This window comes from Halyomorpha halys, unplaced genomic scaffold, assembly GCF_000696795.3.
Source record: "Halyomorpha halys isolate HHAL.00 unplaced genomic scaffold, Hhal_1.1 Scaffold624.1, whole genome shotgun sequence".
Taxonomy (NCBI): domain Eukaryota; kingdom Metazoa; phylum Arthropoda; class Insecta; order Hemiptera; family Pentatomidae; genus Halyomorpha; species Halyomorpha halys.
This window is the reverse complement of record NW_027106861.1, coordinates 723,248-742,846: the sequence shown is the minus strand read 5'-3', so window position 1 is coordinate 742,846 and position 19,599 is coordinate 723,248. Positions and strand designations below refer to the sequence as shown.

Here is a 19,599-nt window from a genome sequence, read left to right as displayed (position 1 = left end):
TTCTCCTCATTCATCATCCACGGTCAACTATCTCTCATAATTGGAAGTAAATAGTTTTATATTTTCATCTACCTACCTATGTAGTATTAATTTTTAATATAGATGTTAATTATAATTGATTTACATATTTCTGACCAAATCACCTCCTTGCACAACCGTTGGTCTAGTAACAGTACTTCCTTACAAAGTACTGAGCCCCTGACCCTTCATGCACTTTAGTGGTACAGATTTTTTCCATTTCAATTGGAAATACCCTTCTGGCTATATATGTGTATGATATAATGGATACAATCACATAGAGAGTTTAGAGGAAAACATTTCAACTGGCACAATGACATTTTGAAAAAAAGAATAATCGAAAACTTACGATTCAATTAACAAATTATCAACTCTATTGACTAACATTGTTAAACAAATGTCACATAATTTCCATAAAAATTTATCCGTACATTAAATATTTAAAAAAAAGTTTTATAGAAAACAAGAAATAAATACAAAATTGTTTTTTTTTTTCATCCAGATTACTCAGTAGAGCAATTAGGAGGGCTGTCCATGAAGTAACAGACGTTTTGGCTCATCATGGGGGTGGTTGGGGGTAGAATCTGAACATTCCTACATTCAGTAGGCATCCAGCTGTTGTTGGGTAGGGACTGCACATTCCTCACTTTGCTCTCTTTGAGTTGTCAAAATGTGCTCTGCAATAGAAAATCCCGCCACTTGTGAAGTGCAGTCTGTGATTCGGTTTTAGTTGGCTAGAACAACAGGCCAATTGAAATTTATCGTCAGCTTTGTGATGTTTACGGGAAGGGGATAATGAGTGAAAGCCGAGTGAGGCAATGGTGCATTGATTTTTAAAACGGCTGTTCCATTGTTTACGACAAGGACCGCAGTGGTAGGTCTAACCTTGTCACTGATGACCTGGCAATGCAAATCAATGACAAAATTCGTGTTTAAGAATTACATAGCTGTCGGAACATTTTCCCCAAATTTCACGGAGTTTAGTGCAACAAATTGTGAGAAGCTTGGTTACCACAAATTTTGTGCTCGATGGGTTCCGAAAATACTAACGGAAGACCATAAGAAACAGAGACTGGCTGCAGCACTGACCTTTCTCCAAGAATACAGCACAAATGGTAATACAGTTCTGGATAGTATCGTAACCTGGGACGAGATTTGGGTGAAGCATGTCAACTGTGAAACAAAACAGCAGTCGATGGAATGGGCGCACACACATTCTCCCGAGAAACTACGGAAGTGTTTGCAAACGCTGTCAGCAAGAAAGGTCATGGCTACTTGTTTTGGGACTCAGGGAGTGCTTCTCGTTAATTTTCTGGATCGTGGAGCAACAAAGATATTGTGAAACACTAAGAAAGTTACGGCACGCCATACAAAATAAGCGTCGGGGAAAACAAAGGTGTTGTTTTTTCACGACAACGCACGGCCTATCGTCGTACCCTGGCATGATGGGTATCGTCTGGTTCTTGGATGGGAGGTGTTTGACTATCGACCATACAGCCCAGATCTGGCGCCAAACGATTACCACCTATTCCCAGCGATAAAAAAAATGGCTCGGTAAACAGCGCTTTGATACAGACGCCGAACTGCATGCCGGTACCAACTATTGGTTGAAATCGTATGCGGCAGATTTACACAGAGAGGGTATTGACAAACTTGTGCCACGGTATGATAAATGTCTTTATTTGAATGGCGATTATGTACAAAAATAGCTAAGAGTGTACCTTTCAAATGTATATAATAAACTTTGAGTTTTTCAATTTGTGAATTGTTTATTTCAAAACGTCTGTTACTTTCTGGACAGCCCTCGTAGTTTAAAGAACATAAAATTACTGAAAACAATTTTTTTTTTTTTAATTTCTTTTTTAGTATAATGCTCCTAAATAATAGGAATAAAAAAAGACCTTTTCCATTGAATTATAAAACTTGTATACAAGAAATTATGGTCAAACTAATTTATCCCATGGGATATGCTTCATTCTTTTCTTTAATTCATTTGAAATATAAGCCTAATCATGCTCATTTATATCAGCATTACAATATCAGGAAATTCTATCCAACACACACAATTAATAAAGCTGCATACTTTATAATCACTATCCTTAAGTAACAGTCATCGTAATATGTAATTACGTTGCCCCACTGGAAAATGTCTCTTCATTTAAGATTCAGCTCTCTGTAAACTTATATTTACCCTTAATTGTACCCTCTGAGACTTTTTCCCAGGCTGTACATGAAGAGTGTTTTAAACGGGCTACGAATGGTTGGTGGGTTGAGCTATTCATTCAAAAAAGTGCTACATATTCAGAAACGGACAGGCTGTTTATTACAGTACTTTTTCAATACTATATGGAATATCACAGTGTAATTTGAGCAATAATGTTGTATAGTCGCTCAAAATATTGTTTTACACACAATGGTTCAAGCGTACAGTACAATAGTTTTCAGGATCTTGAACTCGACTTGTTTTAAAACATCCACGATATCTGGTTGAATAAATAAAAATTGGCTGAGCCGTTCGGTCAATAGCCTACCTAGAATACCTACTACAACAGGCATCAAAAGAACGGAACGTGTGATGGGTATTCCATCATTCCATGGTAACCATGGCTCTGTAACCTCAGAATAATCATAAATGTCAAGATTTAAAGACGAAAAATGGTTGAATTGGTGAAAATTCTGACATTGCTAGAGAGTGACTAGGAGAGGCAAATCGAGATATACATTTTTAATTTTCTTTTAATATTCACTTTGATATCCATCTAGACTAATGGGATTCTCAGTTGATAGCTTAGAGAAATGATGTTTGTGAAATTATTAAAGAAGGCATCATTGACTTCTTTTATGGCCTAAAATTTTAATAATAAAAAAAAAAAATTTCATCTCTCACTCAAATTGAAGTAAGGAGCAGTTGATAAAACGAGTCTCTACTTGCCAGTGTAGCGTCACCGCTAAAATTTAGTAGAACCATTACGAGTATGTAAACCATTACTGTCATCACACAAACATCGTATATGTTTCTTCTGTACTATTTCTTATAAATAATTTAATTGTGCAAATGGAATAGCAATTTCATTTTTTTAAATATTCTAAAATATACTATTTTCATTAATAAAGATTACAATAGAATCTTCTGATCCAATAAAAGCTAATGTCTTAAACGTAGCATCCTTTGATGGCGTTTAGTAACCAAAGTGTGAATTTCCACTACAGTGGACCACTTCCTTTAGGGGCAGTGAGTTATAATACACACAGTGGATCAGTACATCCTAGTGCTATTATTGGAAATGAGTATTGGATTTTTATTTCACTCTGCCTACTCTGTATCTTTCCTTTTTCCAAAACCGTTTCTTCCTTTCATATTGGTAGTTCTTGTCATCCTCTTTATGGTCGTATGCGGGTTCCCTACGGAATGAAGTCTCCATCCTGCGAGGATTTACGGCTAGTTCCTATAAAACATCCTGTTGTTTCATCTCTTGTTCAGGACGTAACCTACTGAGCACGCATTGTCGAGGCCTTTTGGTATAGAGTACCTAACATTCAATTAGAGTCAGAACAAGTTAATTATATACAACCACCTCGACAACAGTTTGGTATTTTTTTCTTGGAGCTATGTATGTGGTTTCCTAATTAAATTAGTTCACCTATAAACAAAAATAGTACTAAACGCTTATTAATTCCTTTAGATCCTGATTAAACATATGATATATCTTTATATAACATGTTCAAAACCATATTTGTTTATGACACTGTATATTATGTTCTATGTTGATTTTTATTGTCATGATAGATTAGTAATGTAAAAATGAGTTTGATTAGAATAGTTTTAAGCAGGAGGTTGTTTTTCGTTTTAACCGGTATTTTATGTTAAAAATTGCTTATCTACAAAACGTTCAATATGATCACTAATAAATGTGGTAATTAATCCCTATATTTCGTTTTATCATTCCTTGGTCTTATATGTCACTCCCTACAATAACCCTTTTTTTTAAATGTATATCACGAAATCTATTATAATATTAAGTGCTTCAGAATATTGTCAAGGAGCATTCCCTGAAGATAATAAAATTTAAAAAAAAAAATAGAAATTGTTAACTAAATAGCATTAAATCTGGAGAAGGTCCCATGTGGGAATAATTTCGTTGGTATGAATTCACAATATGATACCGATAATTGATTGAAACAACTTTAGCAATCTATATAAAGAAACCAGAAGCTATAAACTTTTCATGATTTTGTTGCTAAACAACTAAATCACTGATAAAAGTAAACAGAGGGATAGAAACAAATGGAAGGCAGAATAAGTGAGAGCAAGAGAAACTTTCTCTTATCTTTTGATGTATTCTGTAAAGTTGCTACTCATTATTAAAACTTTTATCCGTTGGCTAAGAGAATATTAGATTCACGTTCCAACGTTTCCTACTGCCAATTTAACTTGACCCTTACACACATACACCTACTTGTTTCTCCTCAAATATCTTTTAAATAAAAGAGTCCCTTCATTCTTTCATCGCCATTTAATCCTCCTCGTCTGGGATTTGTGACGGTTTGGAGTAATGTATAGGGGAAAGTTGGATTGTCTCACCTCAGTACTCAGTGGATGAATTATATTGTAGTTTCTGTTATGAATAATTTACCAATCAAATGGATTATTCAAATATATAAATCCAAAGAAAGTAAACGAGCTTTTTTCTAAAAAAAAATCTTAATTAAATAATGTAGTGTTAGAAAATGTAATTATGACTACAACAAAGGTCTTTATTACACCACAACTGTGTGTTTTTCTACTTCATTGGTGATAGACAACTATATTATTTTTCTAAAAGTGGAGAAAGTGGTAACATAAACCGATTATAAAATTATTCACTGGTTTTTAGTTCAAAGAAAAAATATAAAGTTTATTGCAGTAATTGAAAACAAATTGTATGATTAATGTCAGGTGACTTATGGCATGATACTGGTACCACTGTTATCAACGGATTTTAGCACTTCACACTGTTTGAAACTTGTTGGTTGTATAACTTGTTAATTTATTTATTTATTTATCATTTTGTATCTCTTAATCGTTTGTAACTTTTATACTTTAAGACAAGAACATCTTTTTATGATAGAAATATTATCGAACTTTTTGATTATTCGTTTGATTTATTTATGTTCAATCAATTGTCAAACTTATAACAATTCTATTTTGTCCATTTACGTCAATTATTTGTGATATATTTTTGAATTTATAACAAATTTTAATATTTTTTGAACCATGGGTTCTTACTAACTGTTGCGTATTAACAAAAATGTGAATGAAAAGAAAGTATTACAGATATTCTACTTGTTGAAATGACCTGAGGTGTTATATTTTTATGATAGAGGTATTACCAAAACAATGGCAGGTTTGTATATTGCATTATGTTATATGAGTAGTTGAAATCTTCATTTTTTTTAATGTAATAATTTTATCTTTTTAGGAACCAATGAAGAAATGTTGATCAACTTAGATAGCCCTGAAAAAAATAGTAATGTTGTGGTTCATAATCATTATCTTAAAAATCCTCTCATTCCGGGACCTGATTTAAATTTCAAAGAATTGGAAAGTAACAATCCTTTTGATATTGTGGCTCAAAGTGCTGAAAACTGGGACCCTTTTGAATTAGTGTTACATCAGTCTTTAATGAATTATGAAGGAAGCAATAAATCTTGTGCTGAAAGTTGTGGAAAGCTTGTTGATGGTGATTTTTTTACAAGAGAAAGTAATGGTCGATTGAATCGTAGCAACTCGGTTTCTCACAATGTTAAGTTTTTCCCTACATCTGAAAAACAGTATGAAAAACCTGATGAAGATATTTTAAATCTTAGTAGCCGATCACTGGATAATTCTCCTTCTTTAAGGGATAGGATTAAGCGAGTTGTAAAAAAACGTGTTGGTAAATGTATTGAAAGAGCACTAAATGGAACTAATCAATCTGAAACTAAACATGAAATTCCAACTTCTAAAAATGTTTTGTACAACTTAAAGTCAACTTCTACTAACTTGGAACATCAGTTCCTCAAATACAAAAAGGTAAACTAAGATCTTGACTAAACTATTGTTTATTGATAATGATGTATTAAGTGCTGTTAAAATAGTTTATTAGTTTCTTTAACCAAATCATTGTTCTGCAAAAGACAATCTATAACCCTCTTTACATTGATTATAAGAAGCATTTTTAGTTTCGCCTGTAAAATTTATCATAAAAAAACCACTAGTATTAATACTGCTTCTTAAACTAAGACAGGAAGTAGAACAAGATATATTATTTCATTCCTGTGTGCATGTAAATCTTTTTTTTCCTCAACTTTCAGTTCAGTAGAATTTTATATTTGTTTTATTATGACCATGGTTTGATAAATTAGTTAATTTTTAATTGAGTTTTATGATTTTGTATATCCTTTTCAATGATGTAGTCAAACATTTTAAGTCAGTCATTATTGTTGATTTTTGTTAAACATTGTCTGAACTGTAAGTACTTTCTGAGTTTTATTTTACGGATCTAACATAATGTCTAATAACTAACTGGCTTAGTTAATTCTTGTACCATAGTCTACTTCATTGTTTGAAATGACTTTATTTTTGGATTAATCTATAATAATATTTAATTATGCATTTATACAATTGGTAAAATGTGTATACAGTAGGATTGTCCTTATTTTTCAACTTTCTAAAAGTTTAGCTCTCATACTCCTATCTCGAAGTTGGGAGCAGCAAAATTTTAACTTTTGGAAAATAACCATTAGGTAAGGACCACCCTCATGTATAATATATTAATATTATTTGTGCTTCTCCATTCAATTTGAATCAATTTAGGTTGTTCAATGATTGATTTGAGAATGTAATGTGCATTAATAATGTCTGTTGTATTTTTTTATGTAGGATGAATCTGAAATTCATGATCTTAGCCACATTCTGGAGGAAGCAAAGCAACTATCTGTTATTTTAAATAACTTATCAATTAATGAGGAAGGCTGTATTTCATATAATGCAATTGCCAATCACTCAATTTCAAATAAAACCCAGAAACATTCTCCATTAAAAGAAAACAAGAAATTACTTTCTGATACTAAAGGTTTTTGTTTTGTTTTTTAGTTTAACTTACAGCATTATATTTGATTTATAAAAACATTAATTACAATTTAATTCATATTTGCAGTACATGAAGACCTTATGTCTGTAAGTCCACCTTGGGAATCGGGTGATACTTATTCATCTGACAGTGATGATAATAGTATTGGTCTTCCTAAAGTTAAACTGTTTTATGTAAAAAAGAAAGAAAAGAAAAATGAAATTAATCATGAGAAGCTTGCCCACTACAAAAAACGGATTCGTGCATCAATTGATGGAAATATGTCTTGTGGTGAGGTAAGTGTTTTCATTTTAATTTAATCAATTGCAGGTTAGTTTTTTATTTATGCTATTTTACAGCATTAAAAATTAACTCCATAAAGTTTTATGGAATTAACTTCAAACAATCTTAGAGAATTGTTAACAGTACCATTTTATTTTTATTTATTTATATTTTTTTTTACGAGGGTCAGTGGAAATCTTAAAAAGACATGGATAGGCCCATATCTATCTGTGTGTAGGAGTCTTGCCCATTAAAACCACCTCTCTACACCTGTTCATTCCTCTATATGGGACCACTGTTAGGCATTACTTTATGGAGGGAAATGGTCGAGTGACGCCTCATACTTCTCTTCACATGGTTTTCATGTTTTCCATGCTTGTCGCTCTCAGGATCTTAAGGATAACTGTGGTGAATTTCTTTACTCAGTCCCAAAGCTAGTCTGAGAAACACGTGCTCCCTAGGACCTTCATCGTTTCACATAAAGCGTGACATTAAGGATGCTACTTCAGCAAATTTGGCACTGATATACTCTGTGTGAACATTTAATCCGTGTTGACTCACTTTGCTTCCTGGCAGTGACTGATGAGGGTAACTTCTTCCAACTACTTCACCACCACTACTGCAACGATCATCTGCAGATCCCACTACTCTGGCTCACTCCAGCATTGTCAACTTGAAAATTGTATCATACATAATGTTCCACAGAAGAGGCCCTAGTATGGTGCTCTATGGGACATCACCAGTCACCTTGTTTCTCCTTTGGCCAATGTCTGAAAGATAAAACAACTTTATCTTTTAAGTTGTCTGTAAAAACTCTCATAAGGTAGACTGGCACCACCATTGTTCATAGGGTATCTAATATACAGGTCCATCTTGTAGTGTTAAAAGCATTCATGACTTCTAGAGTAGGTGTTAATGCCATAATATATAATTACCTTGTAAATAGTATTTGAGTTTTATTAGAATTTAATTTAGTTATATTTATTTTTATTATTTTAATTGAATTTGGTTGTTTGAGAAGAAAAAAATGTAATTATATTTGTGTGTTTCAATGAGTAATAGAGACAGTTGCTAAGGGCCAATTTTAGAGCAGTTCTGGCTAATTAGTGGCCATGATAGCGTCTCAGCAGCCCTGTCTGTGTTTATAGTTTAATAGTTTAGACATTTTTTGAGTGTTTTAGTCGTCATTACAGTTCGAAACCAGACCTTTTCTGTGTTTTGACTTTAATATTAGTTCCGGATAATTAGTGGCTATGAACGTGTGTAACCAGCCCTGTCTGCGTTCATGCGTCGGCTTGCCTAATACATTAATACGACTTTTGGATGTTTGGACTATCGATGAGCCACTACACCAACTTTGGACCATTACAGCGGTGTATTTAGCTACAAGAGCTGTAACCTACAAATCTCTGACCTATTGGAGTGGAGCAACCCTACGTCGACTAGTATTTATTTTATAGATTTATTTGTTTGTTTTTTTTGTAAATTAGTTTCTTTTTGTTTTCAAAATTTATCTGACTATTTTATTTTTATCTGAGAGGCCTTTTTATTTTTACTTGTAATCATTATTAGTCATATCTTGTTTATTTTAGTTTTAGATTTTTGAAATGTTTAAATGACTAAATAAATGTTTAATCCGAACCAGTTTGTCGTATGTTCAGTTTAAAGCCTTCTAACAAAAAGATATAGTCGATTTGAGGTGGCTTTAACAGTAGGGTTGCTGCATACCACTTAGCAACTCTCCTGTACCTTGCTCCTGTAATTGCTTGTATAGGCTTTCTTGATTACTAGTCAATAGCATATACCGTGGATCACTCTCTACAAAATCCATATTGAGAGGTCATTTACACCCTCCGTGAACTATTGTTTAAAAGATTTTCTCAAATGCTTTACGTGTAGTATCCAATAAAGAAATTGGACGTTAGGTTGACAGGTCTTCCAGTCCTCCTCTATCCTTTGGAATAAGTACAAGGCGTTGTCTCTTCCAAGGTTTCAGAATTGATCCTTCAGAAATACAGAAATTAAAGAGATGGATGAAAAGATCTGGCTGTTTTCTGAGAGCCATCTTAAAAGCCACATTTAGAATACCGTCCTATCATGATGTCTGCCCATGTTGTAGTTCTGAGGCAGTGTCCTCTATCTCTTCCTGCATAATTTGTGGAAAATGAGTTTTATGTATTTTGTCTATACATCCTACAGCATTTGCCTGTTCTGGGAATAGTTTGCTGGCAATATCGTCCACAACATTTGATTTTGTGGGGAGCTGCATCATACCTTTACTTAGTTTCTTAAGCACTATTTTATAAGGCCTACCACAAAGTATAAGGTAATCCACCTCATCACAAAGTTCTCGCCAGTAATGTCATTCACTGTCTTGATGGCTCCTCAGAAGTTCCTTCTAGTCCTCTTGAACTCTTCCTGAAGCACAGAAAATTCAGGAAGTCTCGCTCGCTGGTAACATCTTGCTAGGTTACAACACCGATGAAGATTGGCAATAGCATCTGTCTGCCAGTATATTGGAGAATGATGTTTTCCAGGCTTTGAATGGGTCTTAGCTGCATCACAAGTTCTTGAAATAGAAGAATCAGACTCCTCCGTCCAAGTTCGCACTTCCGTCCCTTAATCAAACACTGCCTCTATTGAGCTTTTCAGTGTAATAAGAGATTGCTCTTCATTATGGTCCAATTACAGAATTAGATCACCTTTATTAATTTTACAGACCATAGTTATTGAAGAGGCCACTTCTACCATCGCTGGATCTTCTCTTATCTTTTACAGGACATCTGCGTTGGACTGGCTCTCTGGTGTCTTCAGAATTACAGTGTCTGGCCTCGGAGGTTTATGGCAAGATTTCTTCCTCGATCTTTTGTGTACTTTTTGCCAACATTCCTCTTCTTGTGATTTCTTATGTTGAACTTCTGTTCTTTGGGAGCAATCTACGTTGTAGTGCAAAGCTTGATCTATATTGGGTTGTACCATTTTTTTTATATTCTTCCTCTTATCACTCGCCAAAGAATGTGGGGTAACTGTCCTCCATGGATTTAAGGCTAACAGCATTCTTTCTTGGTGGACTTATCTTTTTTGTTTGGTCTGACAATCTGCAGTTTTGATAGAGAGAGCAGCTGTTTCCAACTTTTCAAAATTATGTTGGATTTCTCACTATGAATGTTATGCATTGAATGAATGAAAGGGAGAAGTGTATATATCTTATGCCCCAGGTTCTGCATCACTTCTAAAGAAGTTAGTCTTGTAGTATTAGATGCTACAATAGCCAAGTCTTCCACCATAGTCGCACTGCGGTCATATGATAATGATGCCGGAGAACATGCTTTCGCATTCCCTTTTGGTGCTAGTTCTGGTGCCCCTGCACCGTAGCACAATTAATTTTATCTCCCATCATTATTATCATCAAAATTGAATTTTATGCATCCTGTCAGGTTTGAAACAGCCACCTCTAACCTGAGAAACAGGCACTGACCAATATGCCACCTATTCTAGGAACCGTCACGCCTGGATTTATATCTAGTTTTGGTCTACCCCGGGTATTTTATTTCCCGGTTCCCACCATATCTGGTGTGAATCCCCCTATCTGCCACCTGGGGGAGGCGCCCGATGAGAGACTAGCAACAGTAGACTGAAAAATGCAACTTTAATCCCTTCTTTGTAGAAAAAGCACAGTCACATATTTTTATTGTCACTTACCTTTATATAAAACATATGATGAAGGGAAGAATTGTCATTGTAAAATATTTCTGGAATATGACAAACATTTTTTTGCTATAATCAAGTTAATTTGAAGTGACACTATATATCATAGATATTACATTTTTTTTTCCAAAATGGCTCTAACGATTATGATTATCTTTAATATCAGCTAGGTCTTATCCTCATTAAAATAGTTTGACTGGGCTTAAATGCCGAATTTTCGAAAAGCTTTCTCCTTAGTTGTTTTTTAATTTTGTTTATTTGAAATAATTAACCATCTCTCATTATTAATGATAATGAAAATAAATTAATATAAAATAAGGAAGAATATGATTATTAATTAAAGGAGAAAATAAAAACTTTCCTGCTTAGTTTTATGATGATAGCCAAAAAGTTATGACTACTATCGTAACTATGTGACCCAACGATATAGATTATCAACAGGCTCTCATAACATCAATGACATCTAAATAGATTTGTTTAGTTATCTGGAGGTGTGTATAAGCTCTCTATGCCTTATTCTGTGCCATATTAGGACCACTTGCTCTCTGTGGGAGGTGTGACTGGAGCTTCCCCATTATCTCATACTTTTCTTTATGACATTCAGTTTTTTTAGATAGCTTTGGTGCTTTACCTTTTGCATTACCTTTAGTGCTTGTATTTCCATGTGTCCAGATGTGTTTATGATAGCTGAGATTGTATGCTTATATAATTCATTATAATATTTAATATCGAATTCTAGATCTAAGTCTTTAAAGATTTTGTTTTAGGTAATGTACAAAATAGTTTTTCCATAACCTATTGTCCGATCGTAACAACACTTCTTCCAGCAGTTATTTTGTTACTTTCATAATAAAATGTAATATCCTAATTAATGTGTGTATATTTTAGGATTTTAACTTTCAAGGAATTGTTTCAAAAACTAGTTTATCTAATGAAAATAAAATGGGAGATGAGAAGCTTTTTGAGCAGCAGTTGGACCGGGCTGAAACTGAAAAATCTCCTACTGAACTTAAAGAAAAAGATACATTAGGTTTGTATATAACTTTTAATGTACTCATTATAAGGTTATGAATTTTATTTTATATCATTGATGGGTGTTTTGAGCAACCATGCTCACAAATTGTTTCATTTAATTAATTAATATAGATGAAAAAAATAGATCTGATTGTATCTTGCACTGTATTATTTTATCTATACTGTTTGTTTATTTAAATGGTTTAATTTTATGAACTGCTTGATATGAATTTATTTTTTTTTTAGGTATAGCAGTTTCTAAACCCATTGTACCTGTAACAAATGATCTTCGACTAAAAAAGGTTGGAAATATTCTCAAAAAAGGTCCATTGAAAGCCATTGTTCCTCTACAGAAAATGACCAAAAGTAGTGTGTATCTATTTATTACTTGTTTTTAAAAATTTGGTTTAAATTAATATATTTTATGTCTCATTGAGAACTGGTTGTGGATTCAAGGGTTAAAGTGATCTTGCTATCAGACTACTACAGATCTTCACTATTCCAAGATTTAAACAAATTTTTTTTTTAGTTTCTGTTTAACCTTGACTTAAAGTAGTTCTGAGATAGTTTTATTCTTGATCTAACACTATCCAGTGATCAGTTTATTGCTAGACCTGAATCTAGTTTAAGCTCATAATTTTAATTCCTATTAAACCCCCAGACCTGTAGTTTGTGAAGTAGGTGTTAAGAGGATAGTGGAAAATGGTAGGGGTGTGGTCGGCCTGGACCAATGGCTTTAAGTCCAGGGTGGTTGGATCTAACATCTGCCTTCTCATTTGATTCCGAACGTAATTTGCTATGAACCAGTTCCCTGTAGTCTAAGTAGTTGAATAGATTATAATACAAGTCTCCTGAAGGAGCAGCAGTTGTGATACAGGTGGATTGAAAACTGATGATGATGAAGACATTGAACAGAGTTGTACATTTGATCTTGAAACAGTGTTCCATTACCAGCGGAAGATGGGTTTGTAACAAATGGACCCTAAAAGTCCATATTTTTTATTGCAAAAATAAATTACTATGGTTGTAGGAAAATTAAAAATTCTCATGTTTTAATTTCTTCAATTATGTTTTCTTTTTTTAATTTTAATAAGAATGTATTACCTGTCATCACAAGGAAAACAGATGTCTGTAAAAGCTGGTGTTAAACACAGTATAAGAAACTGTTGGGTGCAAAGGGACTATTAAGCTTGCCTATTTGGCAACTCTCGTTTTCTAACTATCTCAGGCCATCTGCCATTCCTTGTCCCTCTGGCTCTAGCTCGTGACAGAAAGTGGTCATTTCAGTCTACTAAAAAATTTTTCTCTTGAAATTCATGTCTTAACTCTTACCCTCTATCCAATTTTTCTTTTAAAAAAAGATAAGTTATTTTTGAAATTCTTCCTCTAAGTTTTACCAGCATCTGGTATAGAGTATCCTGGAATTACAATTATGAACTTAAGTTGTATCTCTTCAAAATTCATTGGGAAGATATCTTTATATTTTTGGTAATATTTAGTTTAAGGTCAACTTTCCTGTATTTATAGGTCAAATAACTGTATCTAACCTTGCCTCAAAAGATTTTTTCATTTGGTAATGTTTGATTCTCAATAGGTTTTTCATAGAGTTGAGGGCAGCAGTGGTTTCAGCTTGTTCAATTCCCCCCAAAAAAATAGAAGGCCAATATTAACTCCTAACACAGTTCTGTTTGTTATTACATTAACCCTGAAGAGAACTTTCATAAATTGGACAAAACTGATGGCTGTAATAGTAAACAAAAGCAACTTCTTAATTTTTTGTTTTCCTTTCATTCTAATTTTACCTGTTTAAACTCATTATTTGAAGGTTCTCAAAAAAGTATTAGTAGATTTTCTTTCTAACAGAATCCATTTGCTTTTGTTTTAATTATGTTAAAGGCGGGTGGAGTATACAAATTAATGTTGGTTAATAGAATTTATATAACCAATTAATATTGTAATTATAATTAATATTTATAGTAGGTTTTTATAATTTTATGTTTTATTCATGTTGTTACTTCATATTTATGTTATATGTTATTCATATTTATTGGATTTGAATTTTATTTTATAACAATGTAACTGCCAAGCTATTTATGATTATATTAATTTTATTACAGTCACTGATAAAATATCTCCATTGAAGAAGAGCTCTCCGAATTTTAAAATTAAAGGGAAAAGTTGTGTAAGTTTATTATTTAACAACTTAATCGATTTTAGCATAGTAGTAGATTTAATGTTTTCCTTATTATTTTATGTAAGAAAAGTAAATTTTAAAAATTATGCCAAAAAACTTGGCTTCTTTAAAAATGCGTTCCCTCTAGACAAACTTTTGCTATAAATTTTAACACTCAGTTTTTGTTCAACAAACAATGCTTGTTGCTTTCTTGATGTGATTTATATATATTCTAATCTGAGGGATTTGTGAGCCTCTGCATTATTTAATTTTTTTTTCTTTTGTTTTAGGAAGACAGCACCTTATCTTCAAGTTTGATTAGCCCTATGGCTACTTCAACCCCTAACAGTAAAAATGCATCAAATCCTAAAAAGAATGTTGGAACTTCGTATGATTCTACATCTAGGTATTTTTTTCTGTTTAGTTGCACATTTAAGTAATTTATTAATGACTGACAATTAACCAACATATACAGGATTGACAAGAAAATTATTTAGTTTTTTTTTTAGTGTGAAACAAAACTCAATTTTTTCTATATACAAAAAATTAACTTTTATCAGTCAGATATCTTCCGTTCTTTTCAATGATCTTTTGCCATCTTTCTGGTGGATTCATTATACCGCGCTTGTAGAACTGCTGTTCTTAATCTGCAAAAAACTCGACTGTTTGATTTGAGGTCATCATTATTTCTGAAATGTTTACTATTATATTAAACTTCTAAATAAACAATGGACTGATGGTGCAATGTCAGGACAATATGGGGGGGGGGGTTTGACATCTTTTCCCTACCAAGGTTCAATAGTTTCATACCTGTTACTAAAGACGTGTGATGCCTTGTATTGTCATGACATTATTCCACATGAACATGAATCCTTTATGTTAGTTAATCCTGGTCTTTTCTCTTTGATTACTTCCTCCAATTTCATGAGTAGTTGGCATTATCCTTGCCAATGATAATTCATTTAAAAAAAAAAAAAGAGGTCGATTGGATTATGTTTAAATATTTATCACAAATATTGATTTTATGACAAATATTGTTGAGTTTAACGAATTTTTTTCAATTCGTGCAGAACCCTAATATCAAGCTTCTTAACAAGTTCAAAACACCTTATATGATTTTTAATTGTTGTGTGAGATACTTTTAACTGTTTTGTACTCTTCTACGCAGTTATATGAATAGTTTCATAAAACCTTATTAATAATGATCATGCGTTCCCTCTCATAGCTTACCGCTAAAGATATTAGTTCCAGAATAATGATTAGATTAGAACAGCTAAGTCAATCCTAGTTAGAAAAGTTTTCAAATTGTAATAGAAAAGAATAAGATTACAGGAGCTTACTCAATTGGACCAGCACTGCTGAGATTGTTAAGTTCCTTTAATAAGTTTATAGCCAATCAGAATGTTCATTATTACTTTTTCATTCTTTCTAGGTCCAGGTTATCTAGAAAAAATAATGAACACATTGGAGCAACTACAAGGAGATCAGTTTCTCTAAGTACAAGTTCTCGCAAAGTTTCTCAAACAAAACAGCCTTTCTCATCTATCAATCCGAATGTTAGTAATGTATGAAATTTCATTTCATATTAATTCTGCTTAATTATTAGTTGTTACTTATTATCTAATACTGGCATTGTTTTTTTTGTTTTTTTTTAGGACAATCAGAAATGGAAAAGACCTCACACGGCACCATCCCAAAATACAAGGGTTAATCTTAAAAGTAGCACTCCCTTGAAAAAAAATGTAAGTTTTGTTTTTAGTTATTTATTTTGAATCTTACATAGGTTTGTTAATTAATTGTTGTTAATATAAAACAATATTATTCCAATTAAAAGCTATTACTTATAATTATGTAAGTTTCTGTTTCTATTCATATAATTTCTAAATATTTTATTGAAAGTTAATTACAATTTAAACAGTTATTATTCCAAGTGTTAATGATGGAATGTGTGGGATAAGAGGAAATATTTTTTCTAGCTTTCGCATGTATTGAAGGAAAAAGCTGCTTTATATTAACTTAAAATTAAGTCATTTCTTCTTTCTTTTACTACTTTGGTCATTGTTATTTGATCAACTTCCTTTGAACCTTCTCTGCTTTTAAATTAATTCTTCAATGATCATTCATATTCAAGTCATGTTTTTGATACCAGTGCATATTTTATATGTCTACATGTGCATAGATTTAAACAGTGTGTTTGAATGTGATGATTTTAAAAATTGCTAGTCCAATTTGAAAAAAAAATTTTGTGTTATTGGCAATAGTCTCAATAAACATTGAGGAAGACTTAAGGATTTGTAATATCACACTATGTCTCTTGGGTAAGGAACATAAATTAGAATAATAATTGCAATAAATATGAACCTTTATCAATCTGGAAAATACTAATTATTTTGACTTCATACTCATGGAAGTAGGTTTCTTACAGTAACTCTCTAAATTAACTTTAGACAATGTTTATTAATGAAGATGGATCAAGGAATTATTGTCAATTATACTTTATAAATTGAGATTGTTAAAAAAAAAAAAATGAACAGTTTGTTAATTTCACATTTATTAGGTATTTTGTATTTTAGAGGTTTAATTACCATAAAAATGTAGGATTATTACTACCTGTGTTGTCATTGTATTTAATTACAGTGAGTTAACAATTATTACTTAATTTTTTTTGGAAAGAATATATATTTCAGTTCGTAAATTAACTGATTATTATGATAAAAAACCTGAAGAAAATTAGAAAACCATAAGACCTAATTAACTACACAAAATTAGAAATATTTCATGTAAAAAAATTATTTGTACATTAATGTTTGTTATAATAATAAACTGTTTGATTCTTATAATTTTCACTTAACACATAAATGTTTTGCTAATGCTACAAGTTCAATATTGAACAAAAAATTCCTCCAAAATGACTTTGAAAATCTTGATTTAAGTGATGGTGAACTTGCAGGACAAACCGAATCATTAGCTAAAAATATTCCTCCTCAAACTGTGATAAATCAGTCCCGTGAAGCTACAAGGTATAATAAGATAGCATACCTGCTTCATTGGCTCTCATGCAATCTCATTGTGTTAAGTCAAGTATATTTACTAATTGTCATTAATATATATGTATTTTTTTTAAAAGTAACATAGGAGAAATTCTCAGAATGGTCTGTTAAAAGCCCTAGCATATAAATGGAATCAATTTGATATTTTCTTTTTAGGAATTGCCCAATTTATTCAAATTTGTACCTTATATTTCATATACCAAGTTACTCAGGAATGCGTAGCATGGAAATATTTAATATTATCTTATATACTTCAAAGTTTGACAGTGGTAAATGTGAGGAAGATTGAAAATTAAATGAGAAATCGACTGAAAACTTATTGAATAAAAAAATAGCAATTCTTTTTTAACTTAAATTTATTTATTTATTTTTTTTTTTTACTTTGTATAATTTGTTCATCTTCCTTAAAAATTCTTCTCTACACATCTTAAAATATATGGACAAGTATCCATGTGGCATTATTAAAGCCTTTTATTATTTCCTTAGCATTTTATTATGTATGATTGTCCTTTAAGATCTGAATTCATTTTGATAAAGTTTAATGTATAAGTTTTTCTTCAAAACTGGGGACCGATAGAATAATGTTGGTTGATTGTAAAAACTTAATGGTAATATTCAGAAAACTTATTCGATGGTTTCTTTATTTCTTCATTATGAAAGACTCTTTGTTCACTGTCTATGAATCTCTTGCACCTCTAGATGTGTGCATTTAATTGCTTATATTTTCTTTGAGAAGTACTAGAACTTATCATAACAATAAATAATAAGTAAACTTATTCTCATGTATCTCTGCTGCACGGCTCATCCTATGTAGCTCCAAGTTGGGATTAGTGTGTACATGATCTAGTAGAAGTTTTATCTACTTTCACTTACCCCTGTGAAAGACTGGATACTCAGTGGCTCATCCCCATATATTCTAATCTGTAACGACAAATCAATAACTCAAATATAGGTTATTAAGAGAATAATTTGCTGTTTGAGCAATGTTCGCAAATAAAATTAGGGGATTAAAAAAAAGATAGTGAAAAAGCACTATACTGGTTCTTGACTTCGTGTAAATTCCAATTATCGTGTTTTATTTTTAACATCTTTACAATTATTTATAGTATTTTTTAAAGCTTAGGGTTGCTTCTTGAAATTAAAGATAGTAATATATTAAGCATAATTTCCATATTAACGATTATATTATCAGTTGGTTTTGGTGTTGTTTTCTCCAAAATTGCATGTTACTAACATGAGGGTTGAGTGGAGTGATTGCAAGGCTTTGACAATGTTACAATTGTTGATTGGCCCTAAAGAACCACCTGGCTGTGATTTTAGGTAGACAGGGGATATGTGGAGTTGTGGGTCAGGTCAACAAGACCGGCTTTATCATTGGGAGTTCATTCTATTCCATCCAAGAATTCTAAGCAGCAATTGTATTTTATTTAATATCGACTTATTAGGTCCTTTTCAAAAGGTTTGGTAAGTAAGGTTAGAGAGTTTAAATTATGTTTATTTACTGTTATTTTTATAATAATATTTAATTTTATTGTTCAAACTATATTGTTCTGCTTTGTATACAAAATAAATAAGAAAATCTGTTTTTTATATTATAAAATTTGACTTTGAATTGAATTTGGTGAATGACACAAATCTTCCTTCTTTAATTGTAATAATTTATTTCATATAATCAACAACAACGTTTCGGGAATATTCCCAAAACGTTGTTGATTATATGAAATAAATTATTACAATTAAACAAGGAATTTGTGTCATACGCCAAATTCAATTTAATTTCAGAAACTCTTCCAGTAAAAGATCATTAATTTTTATAAAATTTTATTAATTAAATATATTTGTAATTAACTTTTGTTTTAGGATTTGATGAAGAAAATATCGACTTTTGACAAAGAAAATCAAGTGTTAACAAAATGACTGCCCTTAAGAAATGGGTTTTTTATTCTATTCTTGTATTATTTTTTATTGAATTTTCTATTTAAAATGCTATTATTATGTGTTCCATTGACATTTTGCTATAATAAAGTTTTTTATAATTTTTTAACTTATTAACTATGTTTATTTTTGGATTATTTTCTGATCTGAAGCAATTTTTTTTTTTTTAAGAAAAATAAAAATCTTCTTTCTCTTCGTCCTAAGTTCCTTTCAGCATGGAGGTGCCTCTGTCCAGGCAAAGCAAGCCTCTCGATCCCAAGCCAGCACCCTCATGGCATTCCAGCTTTTTCTTTTCTCTCCCACTCTGGAGATGTAGTCCTAGGGTCTC

At 31.8% G+C, this 19,599-nt stretch overlaps 1 protein-coding gene and 1 long non-coding RNA gene across 7 annotated transcripts in view; one reads left to right on the top strand and one right to left on the bottom strand.

Annotated features, from left to right (window-relative positions):
- Positions 1-19,599, bottom strand: part of LOC106684830 (uncharacterized) — a 34,936-nt gene that overhangs the window by 8,549 nt on the left and 6,788 nt on the right. Inside the window, exon 3 of one of the 2 annotated variants that reach the window (XR_001343742.3) lies at positions 17,675-18,257. The exons of the other annotated variant lie outside the window; for it this stretch is intronic. This is a non-coding gene — a long non-coding RNA (uncharacterized lncRNA). Of the gene's footprint in view, positions 1-17,674; positions 18,258-19,599 lie in introns of those variants that run through there. 2 annotated transcript variants of the gene reach the window in all.
- Positions 4,864-19,384, top strand: LOC106684828 (uncharacterized). 5 transcript variants are annotated; one of them, XM_024359094.2, is made up of 12 exons: positions 4,864-5,402; positions 5,478-6,070; positions 6,920-7,112; positions 7,197-7,405; positions 11,988-12,129; positions 12,360-12,479; positions 14,231-14,295; positions 14,577-14,692; positions 15,719-15,851; positions 15,942-16,028; positions 18,657-18,800; positions 19,197-19,384. In XM_024359094.2, exons 1-11 carry the CDS (start codon positions 5,396-5,398, stop codon positions 18,765-18,767), a joined length of 1,776 nt encoding a protein of 591 aa, XP_024214862.1. In that variant the 5' UTR covers positions 4,864-5,395; the 3' UTR covers positions 18,768-18,800; positions 19,197-19,384. The 5 variants fall into 5 exon arrangements, with proteins under 5 accessions (XP_024214862.1, XP_014282599.1, XP_014282601.1 ...); XM_014427113.3 differs by having other exon boundaries at positions 4,870-5,402; positions 12,360-12,482; XM_014427114.3 differs by having other exon boundaries at positions 4,875-5,402; positions 12,360-12,482; positions 15,719-15,842.